The sequence below is a fragment of the Hirundo rustica genome, chromosome 3 (assembly GCF_015227805.2).
Source record: "Hirundo rustica isolate bHirRus1 chromosome 3, bHirRus1.pri.v3, whole genome shotgun sequence".
Lineage (NCBI taxonomy): Eukaryota > Metazoa > Chordata > Aves > Passeriformes > Hirundinidae > Hirundo > Hirundo rustica.
Window position 1 is genome coordinate 17,827,170 of NC_053452.1, and position 21,924 is coordinate 17,849,093.

The following is a 21,924-nucleotide window of genomic DNA, read 5'->3' on the forward strand; positions in this document are numbered from 1 at the left end:
GCTTAATTGTCAAAATATCCTAATTTTGCAGGTCAGTGGGAAAGCCTCATGGAGCAGGTGGAAGTCCTGACTCCGTAGCAGATGTTTTAGCAGTGCCATCCCATCCCCGCCTGATACTGCTTGTTGATATTTATGTAATGAAGGTTTTAATGGCGCAATTTCATGGAGTGCACAAACAGCTCTGCTGCAGGCCTGGGGTAGGAGCAGCAAGAAGGGCACCGGGAAGGGCAATCCCAAGGCTCCCCTGGCTATGACTTCCAGCAGGGTCCCTCAGGTGGGATTTTCTTCTTGCTCCTGTTCACTGTTAGTTCTGAGAGGAGTCTATTCGCTCACCATTTACTGGGTGCCAGGGAACACCCAAATAAACCTCTGCCAGTGCTGATGCTGACTGAAGTAGCTGGTGAAAGCTGACTTCCTCAAAGCCTTGGACAAAGTGGGACGTTTTCCCAGAGAGGAATGAGCCAGAAGGGCTAAACTTCTACAAACAGAAAAAGTTAAGGGAACCAGAGGCTGGAAGGATCTTTGGGCCCTGCAGTAAGAAGGGTTCCATTGCAACAGAAAATTAGTAGGTAGTCTACTGACCTGCAGAAAAAAAGTTAATGGAGCCTCAATTAAGCAGCAAATGGTCATGTAATTAGGCTGACAAGCATCCAGGCTGCTCAGAGAACACTCAGAAATTCTCTTGCGTGGGACAGGCCCAAGCTGTTTGTCCAACCACAATATGCATGCTTGAACTCAATGAACTTGGAGGTCTTTTCTGACCTTAATGATTCTAGGAATCTCTAACATACGTCACCATCTTCTCTCATGTTCATACAGCTAACCACAAAGCAAAAGATGCTCTGGAAGTGTTTCCCTCAGCCCTCCTTCTCCAAGCAACTTCTGAGGCTCAGATGAGCTACCTCTTGAGGGGTTTTGCCTTGAGTTCACCTTCTCTAGGGGGTAATTTCGTAAGGACAGATGGAATGTCTTCTCTGACTACGTAGATTTATGGCATTCCATCGACATAATAATATAGGGATGATGAAGTGGAACAGCTCAAGTGGAAGTCACTGGACAGGTGGCTTGGTTTTAGTAGTTAGCTTGTAGGTATTTCAAAACTTAGGCAGGTGTCAGTGATGCTGTTTGTACTCTTTGTTATTTATATGGCTTTATGGCCAAGAATGAGAGCAAGAGCTCTAAGAGAAATGGGATCTCTCTGACTCAGTCAGTGGTAGATGCACATCCAGTATCATCATAGGATCCAAATGATCAGCTATTTTTGTCAAGCTTAGTACTGCTCTGGTTTCTGAGCTGTGTATTTTCATCCCAAAGCATTCTGGCATTCGTTGCACTTGTCCTTCCTTTTTCTCTCTCCACCCACTGCAAAGGGACAGAGACAAGATGCCATTTCAGTTAGCACTTTAAATTTAAGATGATTTAGTGCTGTCAGAAGGGGGTGGTGTGGCAGTTCTCAAGATAATTATTTTCTGTCCTAGAGGAAGATATAGTGCAGGGATCAGGACAGATATTTCCTAGAATCACAGAATATGTTGAAGGGACCCACAAGGATCATTGAGTCCAATTTCTGGGCCTGCACAGGACACCACAAGGATCACACCATGTGCCTGAGAGCTGACAAACACCTCTGGGATTCTGTCAGGCTTGGTGCTGTGATGCCTTCCCTGTGGAGCCTGTTCCAGTGCCCAGCCACCCTCTGGGTGAAGAAACTTTTCCTAGTATCTAACATAAACACCCCCTGACATGACTTTATGCTGTTTCCCCAGGTCATGTCACTGGTCACCACAGAGAAATTTCATGATTCCCACCCCTGTTTTCCTTCTGGAGCTTTCAGTGAGCAGCCTTGCTCGCACAGCTGAAGAGGGCAGGAAATGTCATTGGGGCTGCGGGAGGGCTCCGAGACCCCTGGCTGCGAGGAGGTAAGCAGAGGAGGCTGTCAGGTTCTGTGGAGGAGAGGGGACTGCTGAAGGGCTGTCTTTGTCCCCTAACTGAAAGAAAGGGAGGGTGAAGAAGACACAGAAACCTTCCCTTTGTCCCCTGTGTTTTGCCTTGCCTCTCTGTGCCCCTGCTCACATCTCCCTCCTTTCCATATCACCCAGAAAGGGGCTGCTTTGGGGAAGGAAGGGTGATGAAAGAAAACAAAACTAGGCACTACTGTCAGGGTGAGGTGGTAACAAGCCACAACAAGCCTAAGCTACACCGTGTTCCTCAGTGACAGGAGGCTGCCAGAAAGGGCTATGCAGCGCACCATGAAAACACCACCATGCCAGGCGTGGCCGTGCAGCACACCATGCACACCAGGTGTGGCTCTGCCTCATGCCACCCACCTCTCCAAACTTCATGTGGGTGCCAAGTGGCTCCTGGGTGCTTTGGAATTGGAGAAAAGCCTGTGGGGGTGGAGTGCGCTAAGAGAAGGACAGTGCCAGGTGAAGAGGTGTGGATACCAGCGCTAAATGGAGGAAAAGGATGCCAGTCCTTGTCTTTGGGTGGTGGTGGGACAGTGCAGGACAGGGACAGGCACCGTTGCCTCTGCCACCTTAGCAGTTTATATCATAAAACATTCACAACATTATACTTGCCAGTTCAAATTGTGTTGCACAACAGTGCCTTTTCATGGGTGTTGATCAAAGCCATTTTGAATGAGATGAAGAGTGCAGTAGCCTGATTAGCAGCTGTGTGCCTCAAGAATATGGCATTTCTGTTTCTCTGTTGGACTCAGTTAAACATTATTCAGTCTGTAATTCTTTGTCTGGGCTGGACAGATCAGTTGTTTCTGCTCATTGTAAATTGCATTTGCTTGCATAGTTTGTGTCTTGCTCTCTCCCCTTGGCACCTGATTGTTTACATGTGCCTCAATCAATCCTGCATGGAGTAGGTGGAAGGGCTCTGTTCTTTGTAGCTTCCAGCCAGGGTTCACTTTACAGATGATAACTGGCAAAGCCATTCACCCCCTGGGCAAACATGGCAAATTAATTTTGTAGCTAGGCAAACAGAAACAAGTCCTTTGCCTGGATTTAGCTGCTCTGAAAAGCCTTTTGCCCAGGACAGAAGGGTTATCTGAACAGTTTGGGCAGAGTTGTTCTAAATGGGAAGGCGGGCTGGAGCCAGAGAACATGGGAGAGACAGGGTTATTTCTGAACACTTTATTGGAACTAAGAATTAACACTAGTCATCACAGTTCTGCTGGTTAATGGCAAAGTGTGCTGCCAGATTCAGTCATTGCCCCAGCTTTTGGCACTGCATTGCCATGTCTCACAGCGCTGGAGAGCAGGGAGCCACCTTGCCCTAGCCTGGAATCATCCCCAAGACACCGTGTTTTCTTTCACTGCCCTGAAAGCCAGTACTTGTTCTGGCTTCCTGGCTTCCTGCCTCGCTGTTCCAAACACAGCAAGGTGTGGGACAGAGACATGGAAAGCTGGAGGATGTTTCTGAGTGCCTGTGTGGCAAATGGACAAATTCATAACCTCCATCCACTTGCCAGATGATGATTCACAGATAGTCATGACAATTTACTTCTAGCAGTCAGTCTGCAGGGATGTTGTGGCTTCAAAAGCTAAAACCAGTATGGGAAAGCAGGATCGTTGCTACCTTTGGATGCTGACTGACTCTTTTCCTGCTTTGCTGTGGCTATCAATCCAATTCCAGAGGCCATTGAGCCAGACTGCATAATCTAACCTCTGCTATCTACATCTGTGTCTGCATGCCTGGACAGAGAGAGACCGACTGGTGGCAGAACATCCTGACTGACACGTACCAGAGTGCAACTAAGAGGGAGACACCAGCAATTAACGAGCCTCTGGTAGGAGTGACTGATTGAGAGACACTCCAGACATCCAGGTTAAGCCCTTCATTTGACCCTGAGCAAATTATTCAACTCCTCTCCGTAAAAGAGGGTTAATGCTGAGAACCAGCACTGCAGGTTCACTCTCCCACCAACTCCCAGACACTTGTGAGATTTCTAGCCTGGAGGAGCCCAAGATGTGAGCACAGAGGTGACCCTTTCCTTCAGCAGTCCCACCAGACACAGCATCTAAGGATGCAGCCTGGACAGTGACTGCACCCTGCCCCAGCCACTCAGTGCACTGTAGCAACTGTGGCTTCAGTTTAGCTGGTGGTCTGCTTTCCCAGCATAGGAAATGTTGCTCTTTTCTTGAAATACAGATGTTCTCACTGTTCTGCAGCAGTGCTCCTATTCCATGACGCTGTTACGTAGCTGTGCACACAAGAGTACCAGAGAAGGTGCCTTAACCCTTTACATGCTAAAAGCCCTCGTTTTCCCAACCTATTTAAGTCCTTGTTTGATGCATTTGCCATTTCATTCTTGCTTGTCCACCCAAATCACACAAGGGCAGAAATCAGAGCGATTCTTTTCCATATTAAAGAAGAAAGTTAAACAGTTTCCATGCCTCTTGAAACTCACAGATCACTTGGGAAGACTATTAGTACAATAGCTGGAGAACAAATATAGCTCAAATCTGAACTTCCCAGAATACCACAAAGACTGTATTTGGTAGGGGCTTAAAGAGAGGGCATGTCTTTTCTGGTTGATGAAGGGATGGCATTCCTGTTTAGAACAGTTCTGTTAATGCTACTGGCATTTTATTGCTACTAACTGTTGGCACAAAGGATAGGTAGCTTTTAAAATAATCCTGAATCCTGCTTTCAGCTCCAGGGATCTTGCTTGTCTTACACCAGTTTTGAAGGAAGGCTCATACTCCTTCATGCACAGATGCAGCTCTGTGAAGTCAGGGAGAATTTTAAATGCTTGTATTAAGCTTTGTACAGGTTGAAGATGGCATAAGTTAAATAGGCTGAATCAGTTTTCCTCACTTTCACTTTATACATTGTTCCTGATTTTCTTAAATGCAAGTTAGCTGTGGAGTTACTCATATTTTATACCAGGGTGAGCAAGGTGTCCTTGAAATCATAGAAACCAGTGATCCAGGATAAAATAGGCCTAATGCTTTTCCTACTCCTTCTCCCCTTCTGCAAGGCAAGTTCAGGAGTGCCAGGCTTCCTGGCATTTATTTCTGCACTGATCTAATCCCCAGTTGGCCGTGGGAGCTGTCACTTACCTCAGGCTGCATTTGATAGGAACAGTTCCCAGTTTTGGAAAACTTTCACTCCATCTAGTTGGCCCTTTACCTGTCTCGGGTTTCTATATCAAGGAATTTGTCTTGTTCCACTTCAAAGTCTCTATTTATTTATATCTTTTTAATAGTGAGCCACAAATAGTGCTGAGCACTAACACCTCCCAAATTGTGCTCTGGGGCACCTGTCAAATGTGTGGCGCAAAGAAGATAACAGTTCATATTTGCTTAACTCCTTCAGTGCTCGGGGCAAATGTCTTGCATTTAAAGCGGCAAAAGGTGGGTAATAGCAAACCTGCTGCAAAGCAATATGTAAAAAAGAAGTAACAGTAACTTGTGTGATGGTGTTTGATGCCATGATCTGATGTGGACAGATCTTCCTTATGTATCCAAGCTCAAAGCCAGCATGGTCATGTGGCGTTCCAGTACTCGAGGGAAGCCCAAAAGAAAGAGGGAGAGGTACTTTTTACAAGGGCAGGTAGTGATAGGACAAGGGGAATGGCTTCAAACTGAAAGAGCATAAGTTTAGATTAGGTATGAGGAAGAAATTCTTTGCTGTGAGAGTGGTGAGACACTGGCACAGGTTGCCCAGAGAAGCTGTGGATGCCCATCCCCAGAAGTGTTCAAGGCCAGGCTGGATAAAGCAGCCTGGTCTAGTAGAAGGTGTCCCTACCCATACAAGGTTCCAGTTGGAACTAGATAATTTTAAGGTCCCTCCCCACCGAAACCGTTCTATGATTCCATGATCTACTCTCTTGTTTCCCAGTTGTAGAATGGGAACAGCTCACATCACTTTACCTGACCGAGGGCAGAGGAAGAAAGGATATATTCAACAAGAAATACAGTTATGTTGGGGGTGTGCAAATATTGTTGTAGGAGAACTTCTGGCAAAGATACCACCTCTCTCCAGACTGCTTTCTTAAAAAACAACTGAGTTCAAGAAAATAAGATACCCCCTGGTCCTCCTGAGGACACAAACAGCAGAGAATCATAGAATGGTTTGGGTTGGAGAGGACCTTAAAAACCATCTAGTACCAACCCCTCCCTGCCGTGGGCAGGGACACCTTCCATTAGACCATGCTGCTCAAAGCCCCATCCAACATTATCTAGCTTGTCCCTAGATTTCTCAGTGCCAAGAGCTGGAATGACAGCCATGTGCTCTTTTTCCCCCCAGATTAGCAAGACCTACTGGGATAGGAGACTGGAAGCGAGAGGAAGAATGACAAAGTAAGTTGAATTATTCCTTTCCTTTTTGAAGATGCTCAGAAGAAAACTATTTATGTAATAAATTGAATTTAGCAATGCCTGGAGGAGCCCTTGAATTATGCTTGGGGCTTTGAGGAATAAAACTAGGACTGGATGATTTATTACAAAAAGAGAAGGGGGAGAGAACCCAAACAAAATGGAGTGTGCAATGTAACAGCAGCATCTCACCCAGGACTGCAGTGCTGAACATGAAACACTGAAAACAGCTGGTTTTAAACGAATTCTGGTTCAGCGTGAGCTTGTTCTCACTGAAAGTGTCTCCTATGCTGGGCCAAAACTACAGCGGTGCTGCAGTGTGGGGTGCCTGCCTTTTTTTCTTTTTGTCCTGCCACGAAAGAGATTCCAGCACCTTCAGCCTCTCAGAAAAACAAGGGGCACATGGCAGAGTGCTTTAAAATGGCTGGGACTTCTCCTCATAGACCTACTGCCCTCCCGTGGCTGCCAAGGAGCATCTCGAAAGCAGAAACGGAGATCAGGGACTGAGGGAAAGAATAAATAAAAATAATTATATATTCAATTTAAACCAAAACCCAGTTTGAGCTGCAAGGAAGAAGAAAGCAAACACAGTGGGATTAACTGGAAGTACCTATGAAGGCATAAACAAAGAGCCTGAAGTCAGGTTTTATGAATGAGACCACGAGTATCAAATGAAACTGTGTGCTCCTGTTTTTGTTTTTTTCACTATGACTGTGATGCTTCTTGTGCATCCTCTGAGGACAGGGCTCATCTCCAGTCTTTGACACACAGCAGACACTGAAACAAAACAACCCCAGACCTCCCACCAAAAATTTCACTGGGGGGTTGCATTAGGCAGGCTCACCACTACGTTTCTGTTTGTGGACTTGGCTTCAGTCTTAGATCTTAAAGACTGATGTATGCCCAAGCTACACTTGAGACCAGGTGCAATGAAACACTCATTTTGGACTGGAGAGGAGGGGTGAGTGTGTCCAGGATCACACAGGAAAATACCAACACATGGCACCTCCTACAGGACTTCAGATGTTGAATGACACCAGGATCAAGGTGTCACCCCAGTGTACCTGGCAGCTGTGCTGTTTCAGGGATGCACATCAGGGGGAACAGCAGGATTTCTTCAGAGCATGCAGCAAGTTGACAGAGGTGAATGAATGAACACATCAGGCAGACAAGTGCTTTGCTGATTCAAGTTGCCAGGTCACTGAGTCTCATGGAGCAGCCAGCTATGAGGAGGGTAAATCCCGCCCTCTGCATTTCGCATCTTAGGCCATGCTGCACAATATTAGTATCACAAACAAAACTTTACTTTGTGCACTGGTGGAAACATCCAAAGAGATGAGAAATCACTCCACGTAATTTTAAAATTTGCGTGTCTGTGTGTGTATGCACACACAAACACAAATATATATTTGTAGTAAATACATATGAACTTTTACACAATTATGACCACTCCAGTATATCCATGATATGCTCCTTTCACTCACTAGTACAATATTTCTGTTGCACTGGCAGAATCTCTTGCTCAGTTACCTTTTAAATTACAGATCTTGTAAGTTCTGCAGAATTGGTCAGTGGAAGGCCAGTCGTTGGCAAGCAGGTACCTGCAGAAAACCAGTGATGATCCTTCAATATGTGAAGGTTCTCCCCCTCCGTTTCCTTCAAGTATCAACTCTGCTTTCATGGAAATAGTTTCTAACAATATGCTACAACCCTGATAAGCCAAGCAGGATTTTTCTTTCAGTATACACAAATAATTCACATCCTCTCTACATCATGCAATGCAAAAAGTAAAACCATGTTTCCCAGTGATTCTAGTCCAATTTGGCCCCATAACTGTTTTCGTTAAAAAGAGCAAACACAAGCAAATAGGAAAAGCAGCTCTCACATAAAACTTAAAAATCAGCAAACAAAGCTCTACTGATTTACATTTCCAAAGGAAATACCTTTTAGTAATAGTTAACTCTGTCTGCAGTTGTCAAGTCCAAACATGGCAAATGTGAGAAATGAGGACAGAAAATTAACAAAGAGCAAGAGTTACTGACTTGTCCAGACTGAGACACACACATGCACACACCCCTTGTAAAAACTCGTATGCACTTTTGAAAAATTAGTCTGAATCACCTCTGTGATGTCCTTGTTAAATATCAAAGCAGATGAGCTTGAACAGATCTACTGGAAAAAGCACTACATAAAGATTGTGTAATTCAAAGCCTTAGCTAAGAAGTATTTCCAGAAATTAAATTCTATGTCTCTCAATGACATTGCATTATTCATGAAATCTCGCATAATATTACATTTGCTGACACTGATCAGCTGTCAAAGAAAACTGAGCTTGTTTGAGTAACAGACACAAGTAAAAAGAAAAGAAAAAACACATAACTTTGGCAACTACTGAAAAACTGACTCAAAGAGTAGAAATAAAATTATTTTCAGTGGTGGACGAAACACAAAGGTTCAGTCTGTCCTATGTATTTTTACTGACATCAAGCGCTGTGATTTTCTTAATGAACTCACTTGAGGGTGTATTTAGCCATTCCTAGAAGTAATGTAACAAGAGGTTAAGGTTTTCACCTAAATATTTTTATAGAAACTATGACTGGATATTTCCAAAAGAGTCCCTTTGACACTAAATAGCTATTTTAAAATTTGTAATTAAAAAAATAATCTTTAAACAGTACAAAAACCTAGGTAAACCAAGTCTCAGTCAGTGTAAGAGAGGACCTCTTAATAAAGGGAAGGTAAATCCTCCTTTGGAGTAGTTACAATGCACAGAAATGAGACCAGAAACACACACAGTAAGTTACAGGTCTGATTTACTGGAGTTGTTCTGTCATTTCCACGTTAGGGTCATTTCAGGATTTTAGTAATGACCCAGAAAAATACTTCCTAAAAAGTAAAACGTTGGGAGGAGAGAGCAGTATCTGTTTCCGCATGCTGAGGATCTGATGCGCTGGAAGGGGCAGCCCTGCCTTCATCAGCTGCTTGCTGCAGCGGTGGATGTGCTCAGAGCCAGGAGCCTGATGTTCAGACATCCCACCACTGACATCCTGTCTCGATGCCTCATGGCTCACTATGTCTAACTAAGGTCACAATCAACAGGCCTTTGGGGCAGTTTCAACAGATGGCTGTGAGCACAGCAGCCAACGTAGGAAGTCCAGCCTCACTTCTCTAACGCTCACACACCGCTCTGTGCATGCTGCCAGCTGTGCTTTTCCCATCACTTGCACCTCGTGTTTGCACGACACTTCAAACGCGTGAAGACTTCGAAATTCTACAGTATGGTTAAAGCTGACTGCGGTTCCAGGGCTGAAACTCCTTACTTAGCTCCTGGAAGATCAGACCCCTCACCTCTCCAGTGTTCCATGCCACATCCAGGTTTCTGTGCTCACAACAGCCACTGTGCACATTAAATAAAATAAAAGTAACACTCTGACATCAGCAAGGAGCCAGGCTTTTAACAAGAGTCCTGTGAAAAAATCTCAGTTCAACACGTAACTATTGGATTTTTAGTACACGGCATGTCAAGGAATTAGTGTTTTCCTTACAAATATATGGCACTAAGTGTAAAAACTTTATGACCTATTCCAAACATTGTACCATACTTCACAGCAAAGCTTGAAAAAGAATCCTCTAACTCCCCCTTCTTCTAAATATACAGCTGGTGGGAGGCCAAGGTGTCCATGAATGGTCGCACAAGGTTGTCTGTCGAGAAGTAGAAGATCAAGCCAAAGGTGATGGAGATGGGAAGAGCAGGCAGCGCTTTCTTAAAAACAGCCAGTAGTAAAAGTGTTAGGCATAAACCCTGTCAGACAGAAGAGAATAAAAAGCACAAGGAGATAATAGTAAGACAATCAGAAATACATCTGTCATCAACAAGCCAACATACAGATAATTATCTATCTGCATTGTAGAGCACTGAAGCCAGACCGAGCTACCAGCAGCACAATGTGTATTTGCCCACAGCTTCGTTTCTCACTCAGGTTGGCCAGGTTTTTCCTCAGCAGTCTTGAACATAGAGAAGGTGGTATAAACAGCAAATGCAGAGGTACAGCTGACCCCAGAAGGTTAACTCCTTTACACTTTATTTTACTCCTTTGTTCAGTGCCATTATGAATAAAGTACTGATCCAGCAGACAAAAGCACTTAAATCCTGGTGAACTGCACAGACAGGAGTTGCACTGAAGGTCTCTAATACACAGCAGGATATACTTAAAACACATTGCCAGTTTACAAGGTCCTTTAGGGCAAAAAAAGAAAGAAAAAGGAAAAAAAGAGAGGAAAAACAAAACAAATCCCAAACCAAATCAAATATCTACTGCTGTTCTTTTTGCTTATTACATGGGTGAACTGTGGTTTTATCTGGATAGCAGGCCAATATCTACTTTTTGTAGCATGGGAGGAAGCTGTTGTATATTCTGCATAGATAACTATGTTCAAGTGCCTTTAGATATTAATTCCTTCTCTCATCAGAGCCCTTTTAAATTCCTCCACAATGACAAAACTTCAAAGACACTGGGCTCCAAAAATATCCACTTGCTAAAGATCAGCAGATAGGATTTTTTAATTTCTTTTTTTTTTTTAATCAGTGTTTCTAGACTGAAAATTTGGTCGCCTGAGCCTGTAGTTGTGTTCTTACTCTCTCAGGGCCTACACCTGCTCTTTAAATCTCATCTACCTTTTAAGATGTGCTTACTGCTGGGAAACTGAAGGGACATTTTTGGGAACCAGAAAGCCACATAGCAGCAGTATTATGAAACTGCAAAAGGAGACGGAACAAGCTTTAACAGCACCACAAAGGACACAGAATGGGGCATTTGGCCTCAGAAGACAGATGACCAAGAACATTTCCCACAGCAAAAGGACCCCATGCTGGACTGCAGCACATGGAGCTTGGTGATCCTATGGGTTTCTCTGACCTGTGGGGTCAGAAAGCTACACTGAACAGACTCCAGTGAAGGCAGCTCGTTTCTAGTTTGCATGCTTCTTGATGCACGCTCTTCACAAGTGACAGTCACTTGCACTGTCCTTGGGATCCAAGTAGGAAAATAGAGGCCCAAAAAGGACACAGTAATTGATTTTCTTTTACATTCTAAAAATCCTGCTGTTGTCTTTCTGGTTAATTTCCATGAGGATGTTAAGGTAAACAGCAAGTGCATAGTAAGTATTTTCCACTCAGGTGGAAGCTTAACAGTGTGTCTTCATTAGACCTGGCAGGACCAACTCTTTAGCAGCTACAGTATGTTACTCATCTGCTTTTACTGATAATTTCCATGGATCTAAATCGCCTTCCTTCTCATTTTTTCCAGTTCAAATAGTAGAGTAAGATAGGTCTTCACTCTCTTCTCTATCAGCTCCCCTTAGCATAACAGAATTAACCTTTTCAACTACACTTGCTCATCAGTGAGGAGTTCCTAATATTGACTCTTGTGGCTGAAGCAAACACACCAGCAGTTCCCTGGGGCTGTTTCACCCCCACCATATCCATGCTTGGCTCTGCTCTGATTAGTGTGGATCATTCTGCTGCAGTGGCTGTTTAAAGCCTAGAGACAGAGTATTCCTAAATATCTAGCATGTTACCTGGACTGATATAGCAGTGCTCAGCTGCTGGTACTTCTGGCAACACTTCTGTGCTGAACAGGGTGTGACAGAGCTTTTAAAAGCTGCTCACTTACTATGAGAATGGCTACAAAGCAGGCCAGTGTGGTATTCCAGTCTCCACTAGCTGTGGCAGCTGCTTTCCCAACAAGCACGCTGTAAAATATGAAGTCTCCAAGGCCCAGCTTCACACCCCCTGCAAGAAGTGGAAAAAGACAACAAGTGTTAATGCTGAGCCTCCTGTTTTGCTTCCTCCTGAACAAATTCTTGTCCCCTGGGTAGCAAGTGAAGGATCCTAGTCCTGGCCACCAGCCTGGACCCACACATTCCCGAGTAGGCTGAGACTTCCAGCCCCTCTTCTCACTAATTGTTTTTGTTCTCCCTCATTCTCTGAGGTGCTTCCCTGGGCTGCTTTACAAATTAACAGCTGAGGACACACAAGGACAGAGAGGGACAGGAAGGAAGAAACAGAAGGAACTGTTTAAATTGTAGCCAACAGATGTTACTGGGAACCACAATCCCAGAACAGATTCTGCAGCAGCAAGAGATAATACACAGTCAAACTCAAGATCTCTGTTGCTCAGCGAGCACAGCTATTCTAATTAACTGTGATTAGACCAAACTAGTTATGACTGTTAACCACAAAGAGTAAAAATGTCAGGCCTACTCTGAAAACAAGGTATAAAGCTTCCCTTACTTTCCTCCTCCTCGAGCTCCTCTAAAGTGACGGGGTGGCTTGGAACAGGACTCCTGGTCTCTGACATCTGAGACTCTGCATGTGAAGGGCTCCTGAGGTGTTCTCTCCCATCCTCAGCTTGGTTCCACAAAAACAGGCCAAGAGTGGATTACAAAAAAAAAAAAAAACAAAACAAAACACAAGAGACAGCTACATTTATAACATGTTTTAGCCCATGAAATCCACACTCCTGTGAAGCTGCCCTGCAGTGGGTAAGCCCTTTGTCTCTTGGAGGTGTGACATCAGGACCAGCTGAAGCACAGACATTGCGTGGCTTTGAGGGACACACGTGTGTCCTTGTGCAGAACAGTCAGAGGGTGCGTGTTCACAGCTTCTCTGGCAGCCACCCAGGAGCTCAATGGCTTTAACAAGTGAGCAGTACACAGACCTAACACTGCTCTGCGCAGGCCAGAATGACAAGGAAAACCCACTAAAGTTAATGTGCATTCCCACAGCGTTATACTTGGGGATGGAGGTGCTCAGGTATTCCCTAACCAGTCATCTAACCAAAATGGATGACTAAGAGGACTGCCATGAGACAAGTCCTGAGTCACACTGACACTGGAGCTGACTGTTAACATGTAGAAAGCAGACACATTTCATTGTCCACAAATTTAACTTTTTTTCCCCCTCTTAAAGCACATAAGACAGAGCCTTTGGCAGTACTTTTGGAAGCAGCCAGTCTGTGATATATGACACTGACAGAACCTATTTTTCAGAAGCTCCTACAAACTCTTCAGTCCATGTCAGTTGGACAGGTTGCTGCTGCTGCAAGTGCAAGCAGACTGTGATCTAGGACACAGGGCTTCCACACAGCATTCTGTACCCCTCAGCATGTAGTCTGTGCCTGCTGTGTGCCCCGTTTCACAGCTGGATTGTGTACCTGCCATTCCTTGGTAGGTCATCTGCTTCATCCTGGAATAAGCAGCATGTTCAGTTATCAAACCTTTGCACGCATTTATTGCTTTAACATTCAAAGGTTCTGAAGTGCAACAGGACTAGACGGGAAATCCTCCCAAAAGCACAAGTAAGATTTTATTCAATCACCTTAAAACTGCAGTTTAATTTGCATCTCAAGAAGAAAAAGCAAAGGCACCCAGATTACTGCAGAACCAGCTCCAATGTAAACTTGAATCACAAAAGCTACTGGTGGCTAACTGTCTTAACACAAGGCTTTACCCAAGGGTAAAGACATTTATTTTCTTTAGCAGGGTGAGCCATTTTAGACTTACAGAGAAGTGCTCCATGGCACTGGTCTGAATGCAACACTCAAGTTCACCAGCTCATCAGTATTGTATTTTGGAGCCTATGTTGTAATTTACCATCCCCAGTATGGAAAAATATAACCCCCCACTAGCCCAGCTTTGACTTCAGTACACCGAAGATGTGAGCTGAACAACACATCTGTTTGACATGTTGTTTGTTTGGGGTTTTCTTAAATAAAAGTGGCCTGAATACTGCAGCTTCCTACACCGTCTGTTCATCTTTGCTGCCAGTCTTTGCTGCTAACAGCAGGTTTATGAACATCACTGAATTCTGCAAGTAACAACAATAAAAAAAACCCATCATCAGGATTTGGGGGCATATGTTTACATTTAGTCTCAGACATATTCATTATTTCTGTAGGATGATACTCTGTATGGGAGAGGGACATGCACACAAACCTGCATCCCATGTCTGCTGACTTGGTCCTCTTGCTGCTGTGTCTGGCTTCGCCATTCCAACTGTCCACATCATAGCAGCTGGAAGAAAGGAAGCAATCGGCTGCATAAAACATTGGCCGCTATAGCTCAGAGGAAATAAGTATTTAGCTGTCCCTAAAAATACAAACACTTGCCCCTGTAAATGCTTCTAAAACACTCAGCTGGTTTCCCTAGGCACTGAGACAGCAAGGTGGGAGAAAGCCAAGGCAATGCATCCATTCAGTTTTTAAGGAAGTCCCAGAGCACAAGTAGCTAAGAGTCAATATAATCTTCTCTGTCGATTAGAAAAAGCAAAATTCCAGAACTAGGGCCCTCAACTCTTTTGTTTTCTTCCTGATTTCTGGCTCTTCTCTTCAAAGAAAACAATTTCCCAGGGAATGATGGTAGTACAAAAGGTAACCAGAGGTTAACTAACACGGCTTACTCATGTTCTGCTAAAGGTACAGCACACAAGCGAGGGATTACAGGAGTTGTCAGAATGTAAGTTTGTGGTTCCATCCTGTCAAAATATTGCATATTTCTGGTTTGGTTCCAATAGCAACTGATCTTTGGGGGTTTATTCTTGGGATCCCTAAATTAAAAAGGAATACAAACCATTCTGAAATCAGTGGAAGGGACTTCAAATCAGCTTTTTATTTAAGTGTGCATCATTTTATAGAATGATTTTATAGAAGCTAACTTAAACAAAATAAGCCAAGGCAAACACAATGCCTGCTTTTCCATGATGAGCTCAGCCAAGGTGATGTTTTTGCATCTAGAGGGAGCCACAGAATGTGGGTCTTGCAATGAAGACACTGACATTCTGCACAAGAACTTTTTGTCCAATATTTATTGTTTGCTGAACTGATTTCTGCTTTAGGGAAACTCTTGTTTGTTAACTAAAGTATGTGAGACACTTCATCTAGATTGTCTCAGGTCAGTGTAACAGAATCTCCTGTAAAAGGGAAGGCAGCTGAGGTGAACTGAGAGTGCTTGGAACACATAAAATCATTTATGTAACATTAAAATGCTTGAAGAAAAAAAGAAAATCAGTCAGGTTGTAGGCATCCTCAGCTTAGCACCAAACATATGGGAATAACCCTTCATCTTCCAAGTGATGTAATGAAAAAGTCACTGAGGTCCATGAAGCACTTGAGTTCAGGTCCTGTGAGTGTTGAGTCTCCTGCCTTCCAACAATCTCATCTTAAGCACGTGGATACCTTTGGACAAGGCCACCTGACACCGTGGTAGTTAAACAGCCCAAGAAAGCCAGGGAAGAGATGACTGATCCTGTACAGAGCAGTACTTGAATGGAAAGCAAAGAGAGGAGCCAAGCAATGAACAATAAAGCAAATATATTCTAAGCGCTGCCATCTGTACAGTACAAGGGCAGGAGGGGGCTGCAGGAACCATGGAGCCTCATCACATGTTTAAAGTGTGTCTGTAAAGCGTACACACAATGAACAAATGTATTGAGTGAGCATCACCTCATCACAGAACCTGGCAAACGCTGCTGCCCGCCTCACACAGCGTTTTGTGTGCAGGAAAAAACTGGCGTGTTCTGCACTGTAGTCATGAAAGGATAAATCTGTTTCTGAACATTCAGCTTCACAAGGTAAATGTGGGCTCCCTTTGGCTACTTAGAGTTAGCAATATTGTGACTGAAAAACAAGGCCTTCCACAAGTGGTCTGTTCCAGAACATAATTGTGAACCATTCTTAAGGCAAGGAAGTAGCTAAGACAGTCCTCTTTGCTTTGACACAGAAATAGTTTAATAGTTTCATCTGGCTAAAAACATTAACATTGTAATCTTACTCACAGGAATATATTAATGCAGGGAAAATGGGCTCATTTCTCTCCTGGGCAGTTTCTACCAGCATTCTCAGTGGCCCCTTGGGACAGAGAACAGCCATCAGATCTGCAGAAAGAAAAGGACCGATCTCATCTCGAACTGTCATGCATATTTTACATTCTTTATCTTTACAAAGATATTCTTCCCTCAAATTTACATCTATCCATATAAACCAGATGATTTCCTGAATGGCACTTTCCACCACTTTGCATAACTCTAGCTGTTCTAGTCCTTGAAGGTGTTGTTCACTTAAAATACCATCTCCAAGCCTTAATGTAATAATAAGAGTTTTCACTGTGCTAATGCTATAAAAAGCCCCTTGAGAATACCACGAGTTCTCTGAAAGCAGACAGCAGCATTTCACTGAGATGTTAAATTTAATTAGAGGAGGAGTGGGGGTGCTTTGTTCACATTCCACAATCCATCACTACATACACTGGCTCTGTGTTTCACATGAATGAAGGCCTTTAGTCCATTACCTCTTTGCCTACACTCTCTTCTCCCTCTTGTTCTGCAGGTTCTCTTGAAACTTATAACTCATACCAAAATCCATGATCTCTTGATAGCAACAAACCAAACCTGCAAGACTGTCAGGTATGCTACTGATAAAAATCCAACCACCACTACCATGCATTTAGGTGAGGTTCCCCGACTTGGTGATCCACTTTGAAAGACCTGGTTGAGGTACACTACCTACACGAACAATTAGCAAGAGACAAGGCAGGGAGTCAAATTAATTGCCCATGTGGCACATCCTAAAGCTTTTAGCACCATAAAGTTGTTTTTTTGAGGGACATTCAGAGTCCTGAAATTGCCTCAGAGTAACCTCTCCAGGAGCCACACCTTGAGAGTCACAACCCAGACTTACCATAGATGGAGATTGCACCTAGAATCACCCATGCTGACCACTCAGGTAGATATTTAATGAACACCAATGCCATTAGAGCACTGATCATAATGAGATAAGCCTGCTGGAGTTGCAAGGGACCTTTCCAGTGGATGCAAATCATTCCAACAGCTCCAAAATTCCAGATGACTATGAACAGAGTGGGATAATCCATGGCCACGTTGTACGTCTTCAATACTTCACTGGAATACCACAAGAAAATTTAGCTAAGCAATGAAAGCAAGGGACATGCAAAGCATCCCACCGGCTGTAGTTAAACAAAAAAGCCCCCATCTACACCAGGAGGAAGCAGAATAGAGCAACTCTCATCATGAAAGGGGAACCTGCCCTTCGGCTACTTGCTGCTCTGCGCTCTGCTCCTCTTGCATGAGATGGATGCGCTTTGTTACAGACCAGCACTACACTGCCTTCAGTCCTCAGTTCAACAGCAAATCCAAGGGTTTGAGCAGGCAGGATTTCAAGGCTTAAATAGCAGCATAGGCCTGTGGCTACATGACTGTCTACAGCAAAGAAATCCAGTCAGGGTCATCCCACCAGCTGCAATATGCTCAGAGTTAAAAATGAAAATGTCTTAACAAATGTCACCCATAAGTTAAAAGTTTCCTTTCACCTGAGCTGGGAGCTAAGGGGATGAGCTTGAAACGATGCTGTCTAAGAAAAAAGACAAGTAACTCCAGGTAAAGTGCCTTTCCACATGCTTCTCAATGTATAATCCAGGGCCTCTGTACCACAAGATTCAGCCTGTTCGTTCCATGCTCACGGTGTCATTTCCCAGGGATTTTTGTAAAATTGAGAATTGACAGCTAAAGATCTTCTTTTCCACTTTTTAAAAAAGAAAGCTATCTTCTAACAACACTTAGATGTTATTAAAAGAAGACATTTGGAGAACGAGAGACATTCCTTTTCTTGTTCAAAGTGGGAATTCTCAGCAAAGAGGTGAAGGAGCCTGAACTGCCAGGTTACCTGCACCACTCCCACTTACCCGAGGTATATGTAGGTAAAGAGGAAGAGCAGCATCAAGGAGGACAGGATCAGCCAGCCATGGATGAACTATCAAGGGCAAGAAGAGATGGTGATTGTAGGGGCTGTTACCCCTGCACAGGTCACAGAACTGCAGCCCAGTAGTCTCCTTCTGCACTTCTCTTCCAGTGTCTAAAGACCCTGCCTTCCATATGGTCAGCAAAGGAGGGACAGCCAGTTCCTCCCAGTTCTCCCACTTTCATTTTGTATTCTGTCTCTTAGGGTTTTAGTTGGTTTGGGTTTTTTTCAGTCTCTGGCCTAAGCTTTTTCATGGGTATCCATACTGGCTACTAGCTCATACAGGTGAGCACATTCTTTCTCTTTGCTAGGAAGGAGAAGGGGTTTGCCCAAGGCTGTAAAATAAACTGTCTTTAGGACAAGTTTAAAAAGCAGGAATGGATAGAGCTCAAATGCTGGGCTGGTACCACATACAAGAACTCTCTGAGCACCACAGAACCTGAATGTGCCTTTCCCTCCAAGCCTTGTGCTCTTCTACCAGAGCTTCCACAGGCAGGAATAATACCAATTCCCACAAAGCTTGTCTGAAATGTCTTAATAGAAGGCATTCACAGTAAATGGTGCAACTTAGTCTGTAAGTACAAATGGCAAAACATTTGGATCAGATGCAGAAAACTTGAACCTGACTAACACAAAGTAGCAGACTTTGTTTTTAAGGGCCTGCCATTAGTGACAAAATAATAGCAAAGCCTATTCAGAGCCACAGCTACTGACAAAGACTTCTGCACAGTATGATTCCTGCTGTGCCCAAGATGAGGATGAGCCAGTGCAGTGCCTGTGTTTCTCACTGCCATGCAAGGCCCATTTGATCCCAGGCTCACAGCTCAGAGGTGGAAAAGGCTCTGGCATGAATGCTTTACCTTGTAGCAGCGATATTTATAGAGCAGCACTAGGAACACGGTCATTACAATGATGACACTGATCATTACGATGGTGTTCAACACCGAGTTCAAGAGACGCTGGCCCACAGATGGGGTGTCCTCACTGAAAGGGGTGTAGATCCTGCAGGATAAAGCAAAAGCCATATAAAGTACAGATATTCTTTTCTAACCATCTGTCCCAGATAAAACCAGACCTCTCTGTGTGTGGGAAAGAAAGGAAGGTAGGACTGCCAAGGACAGCAAACATGAGATGTAGCCTCTGAAGGGGCTGGGCTCAAGTTAATTATCGACTAAAGATTAGTGGTCTCTATCAAAAGCACGTTCTTACAGAGCAGCTGAGGCTGGCAGAGCTCTAAGCAAAAAGGCCTAGAGTATAAATGACTTTATTTTAGTAAGTGCTGCAGGCCATGAGTTTTCATTGCACGCTCTGGAATCTCTCCATGATAATTACAAGGACACTTCCCAGGTGCTATTCTGAAATCGGGGACACCCTTTCTTTCCACACTTGGTAGGAGAGTCTTGGACTCTTTTATCCCTTCTGACCATCCTACACCCCTTCCTCCATTTTGTTTCCTTTGATTCAGTTCAAGGGACCACAGTCCCCCTTTCTCCACCCCATATACGAAGCACAGTTAGAGCCCCAGGAGCCAGGCACTGTCAGCAGGAGCTGGATGGAATTACGTATCCACACCATGAGTCTTTAGGAAGCAGAAATACCACCAGGAAATGAGACACTCATCCAAATGAACATGCTATTCCCTGATTGCTGCCAGCTAGTGAGTGAACAGCCTAGGAGTTCAGCCTGGGCCTTTTATGCTGCAGAATGAAGCAGCTTCATTATTATGCTGCTCTCAGGCCTCACTCAGGGCACCCTAAATGACAGTGCTAACACATCAGTGTAATGCAGGTATGGGAAAAACTTACACAGGTGAACACGGCGTACTTTAGTTAGCTCTCTGTACATTTCTACAGCCACCTTTACCTGTGTAAAGGTTCTCCCAGCCTGCCAAGGAAGCACTCTGCATGGACAGAGCGTGTGTGTGGAGCAGGGGGTCCCACATACTCAGGCTGTTTGCAGACCCCACTTACAGCTGCCCGTTTTTCTCCGTATAGAAGCGCACTGACTTTATGGTGGCGACGACAACAATCATACAAAGGGTGACAGGCACAAAGAGCATGATTACATGCTTTGCTCCATATTTCAGAGTCAGTTCCTCTTCTTCATTTTCCAGGGCGCTTTCTCTCACTGGAATACCCGAGCCAGACATTTCTCCACCAGTGATATTGTTCGGGCCGCGGCTGCTGCCTGCTCGCCTCTTCTGAAAAGAAATATTAGCAAATGTGTAAGATGCTTCTTTTCCTTGTGTTCAAAGCTCGACTCCATCATATCTCACGAGGCTGCTGTAGGCCACCACAGCATAGCAGCTGAGTCCTAATAGAAAGGTACCAACTGAACAATAAAATTAGAAATTCCATTAAATTCCAATGTAAACAGGTTGCAACAGAGTTTTAAAACCAATTCCATGAGTATCTAAGGACCTCTTCAAATGCAAAGATATGGAAAGACACATGAACATGAAGGGCAAGATGCCCAGAACAAGATAGAAAAAATGTCATCTGAGGTGACATAAGCTTCACATGTTCCTCCACTCCCGACAATGCTGTGCTTGCTTTATCCCGCTGCTTTGCTGGCAGCTGGACTAGATTCTGTTCTAACATTAGCTGCATCTGACCAGAGCAGACAAAGGGTATCTGGCAAAACAAGAAGGCCAAAAAGGATATCCTGCAACAGTCATATGTGCATCAGGTCCTGATTAAAAGCCTGTATCTTTACCAAAAGGAAGGAAAAGGGAGGAGTATATATGGAGATAAAAATGGGGAAAAAGTCAGAGTAGAGGAAATGGCAACAGGCAGTGCTGCTGCTGGCAGAGACTGACATCAGGGAAACACCACTGACCAAAGCCAATCCTAGAATCCAGTCTGGTAGGAGGGATTGAGGGGCAGCAGGACTACTTCTGTCATCACACCCCATGTCCTCGCTCCCCATGAGGGACACACACCTACCCTATGTGCCTGTGCGTCCCCTGCTTCCGAGGCTTGCAGGCCATCCTGGTAGGAGGGTATTGGAGGGCTCTCTGCAGACATCAGGGATGTTCTCTCATTGCAGGGCTCCTCCTCGCTGTCCGAATTGTTCATGAACGTGATCATCGCCGCTTTCCACGGGTGCACTCAGGAGGGCACAGCCAAGCACTACTCAAGGCTGTGGGGACAAGCAGAGCAGAGGGGAAGAAAACCACACCGCAAACAACTGAAAAGAGGGTTCAGCAGATTTCAGCAGGGAGGCTCCAGCACACCCTGTAGCTCCATCTTCTCCCAACAGCAGATTTACCCTGCCCTCCCTCACCCAGGCATGACAGTCTGTTCAGTTGAAGTCGCTGGGACTGCTGGAGGCACAGATATCAGCAAAATGCAACACTAAAGAAACTTACTTTGTCTTTACCACAGCTTTCACACTTTATGCCTCTATTTCCCCTCCGCCATCAGAACACTTTACCTTCCACAAAGGAGGTTTCTCAGCGCTCAGTGATTGTTTGGCAGGGGCCAGACACAGCTTCACCTCACCCTGGCTGCCTGTCAGAGAGCTCAGAGAGCTCAGCTCTTACACAACACTCCTGCGAGCATCAGCAAGGAGCAGAAGTTTCTTAGTAACCTGGAGCCTCCGTTTTACATAAGCCACTAATCAGGAGCTACATGCTGTCTTTATGACTGTTTATTAACCAGATGAATTTTACTAGCAGTGCTTCTCTTTGCCGATGAAGAGGTTTGCATAGCAAGGGAAAGACCTGTCTCCTGAGGAGAGCCACTTGCGGGGTTTTCCTTATGCTGTATTGGGATTAAAAT

At 44.5% G+C, this 21,924-nt stretch overlaps 1 protein-coding gene and 1 long non-coding RNA gene across 2 annotated transcripts; one reads left to right on the forward strand and one right to left on the reverse strand.

Moving 5' to 3' along the window:
• Positions 1–1,783: 1,783 nt before the first annotated feature.
• Positions 1,784–21,331, forward strand: LOC120750091 (uncharacterized). Its single transcript, XR_005699906.2, has 3 exons — positions 1,784–1,919; positions 6,265–6,317; positions 21,191–21,331. It is a non-coding gene; the product is annotated as an uncharacterized LOC120750091 (long non-coding RNA).
• On the reverse strand, positions 7,686–21,231 carry PSEN2 (presenilin 2). The gene is made up of 10 exons (XM_040058273.2): positions 21,088–21,231; positions 20,113–20,342; positions 19,003–19,144; positions 18,087–18,154; positions 17,066–17,286; positions 16,165–16,263; positions 14,328–14,405; positions 12,625–12,741; positions 12,005–12,123; positions 7,686–10,134 (listed from the first exon to the last, which is right to left on the reverse strand). The coding sequence occupies exons 1-10, from the start codon at positions 21,229–21,231 to the stop codon at positions 9,979–9,981; spliced, it is 1,374 nt and encodes a 457-aa protein (XP_039914207.1). The 3' UTR covers positions 7,686–9,978.
• Positions 21,332–21,924: the final 593 nt, after the last annotated feature.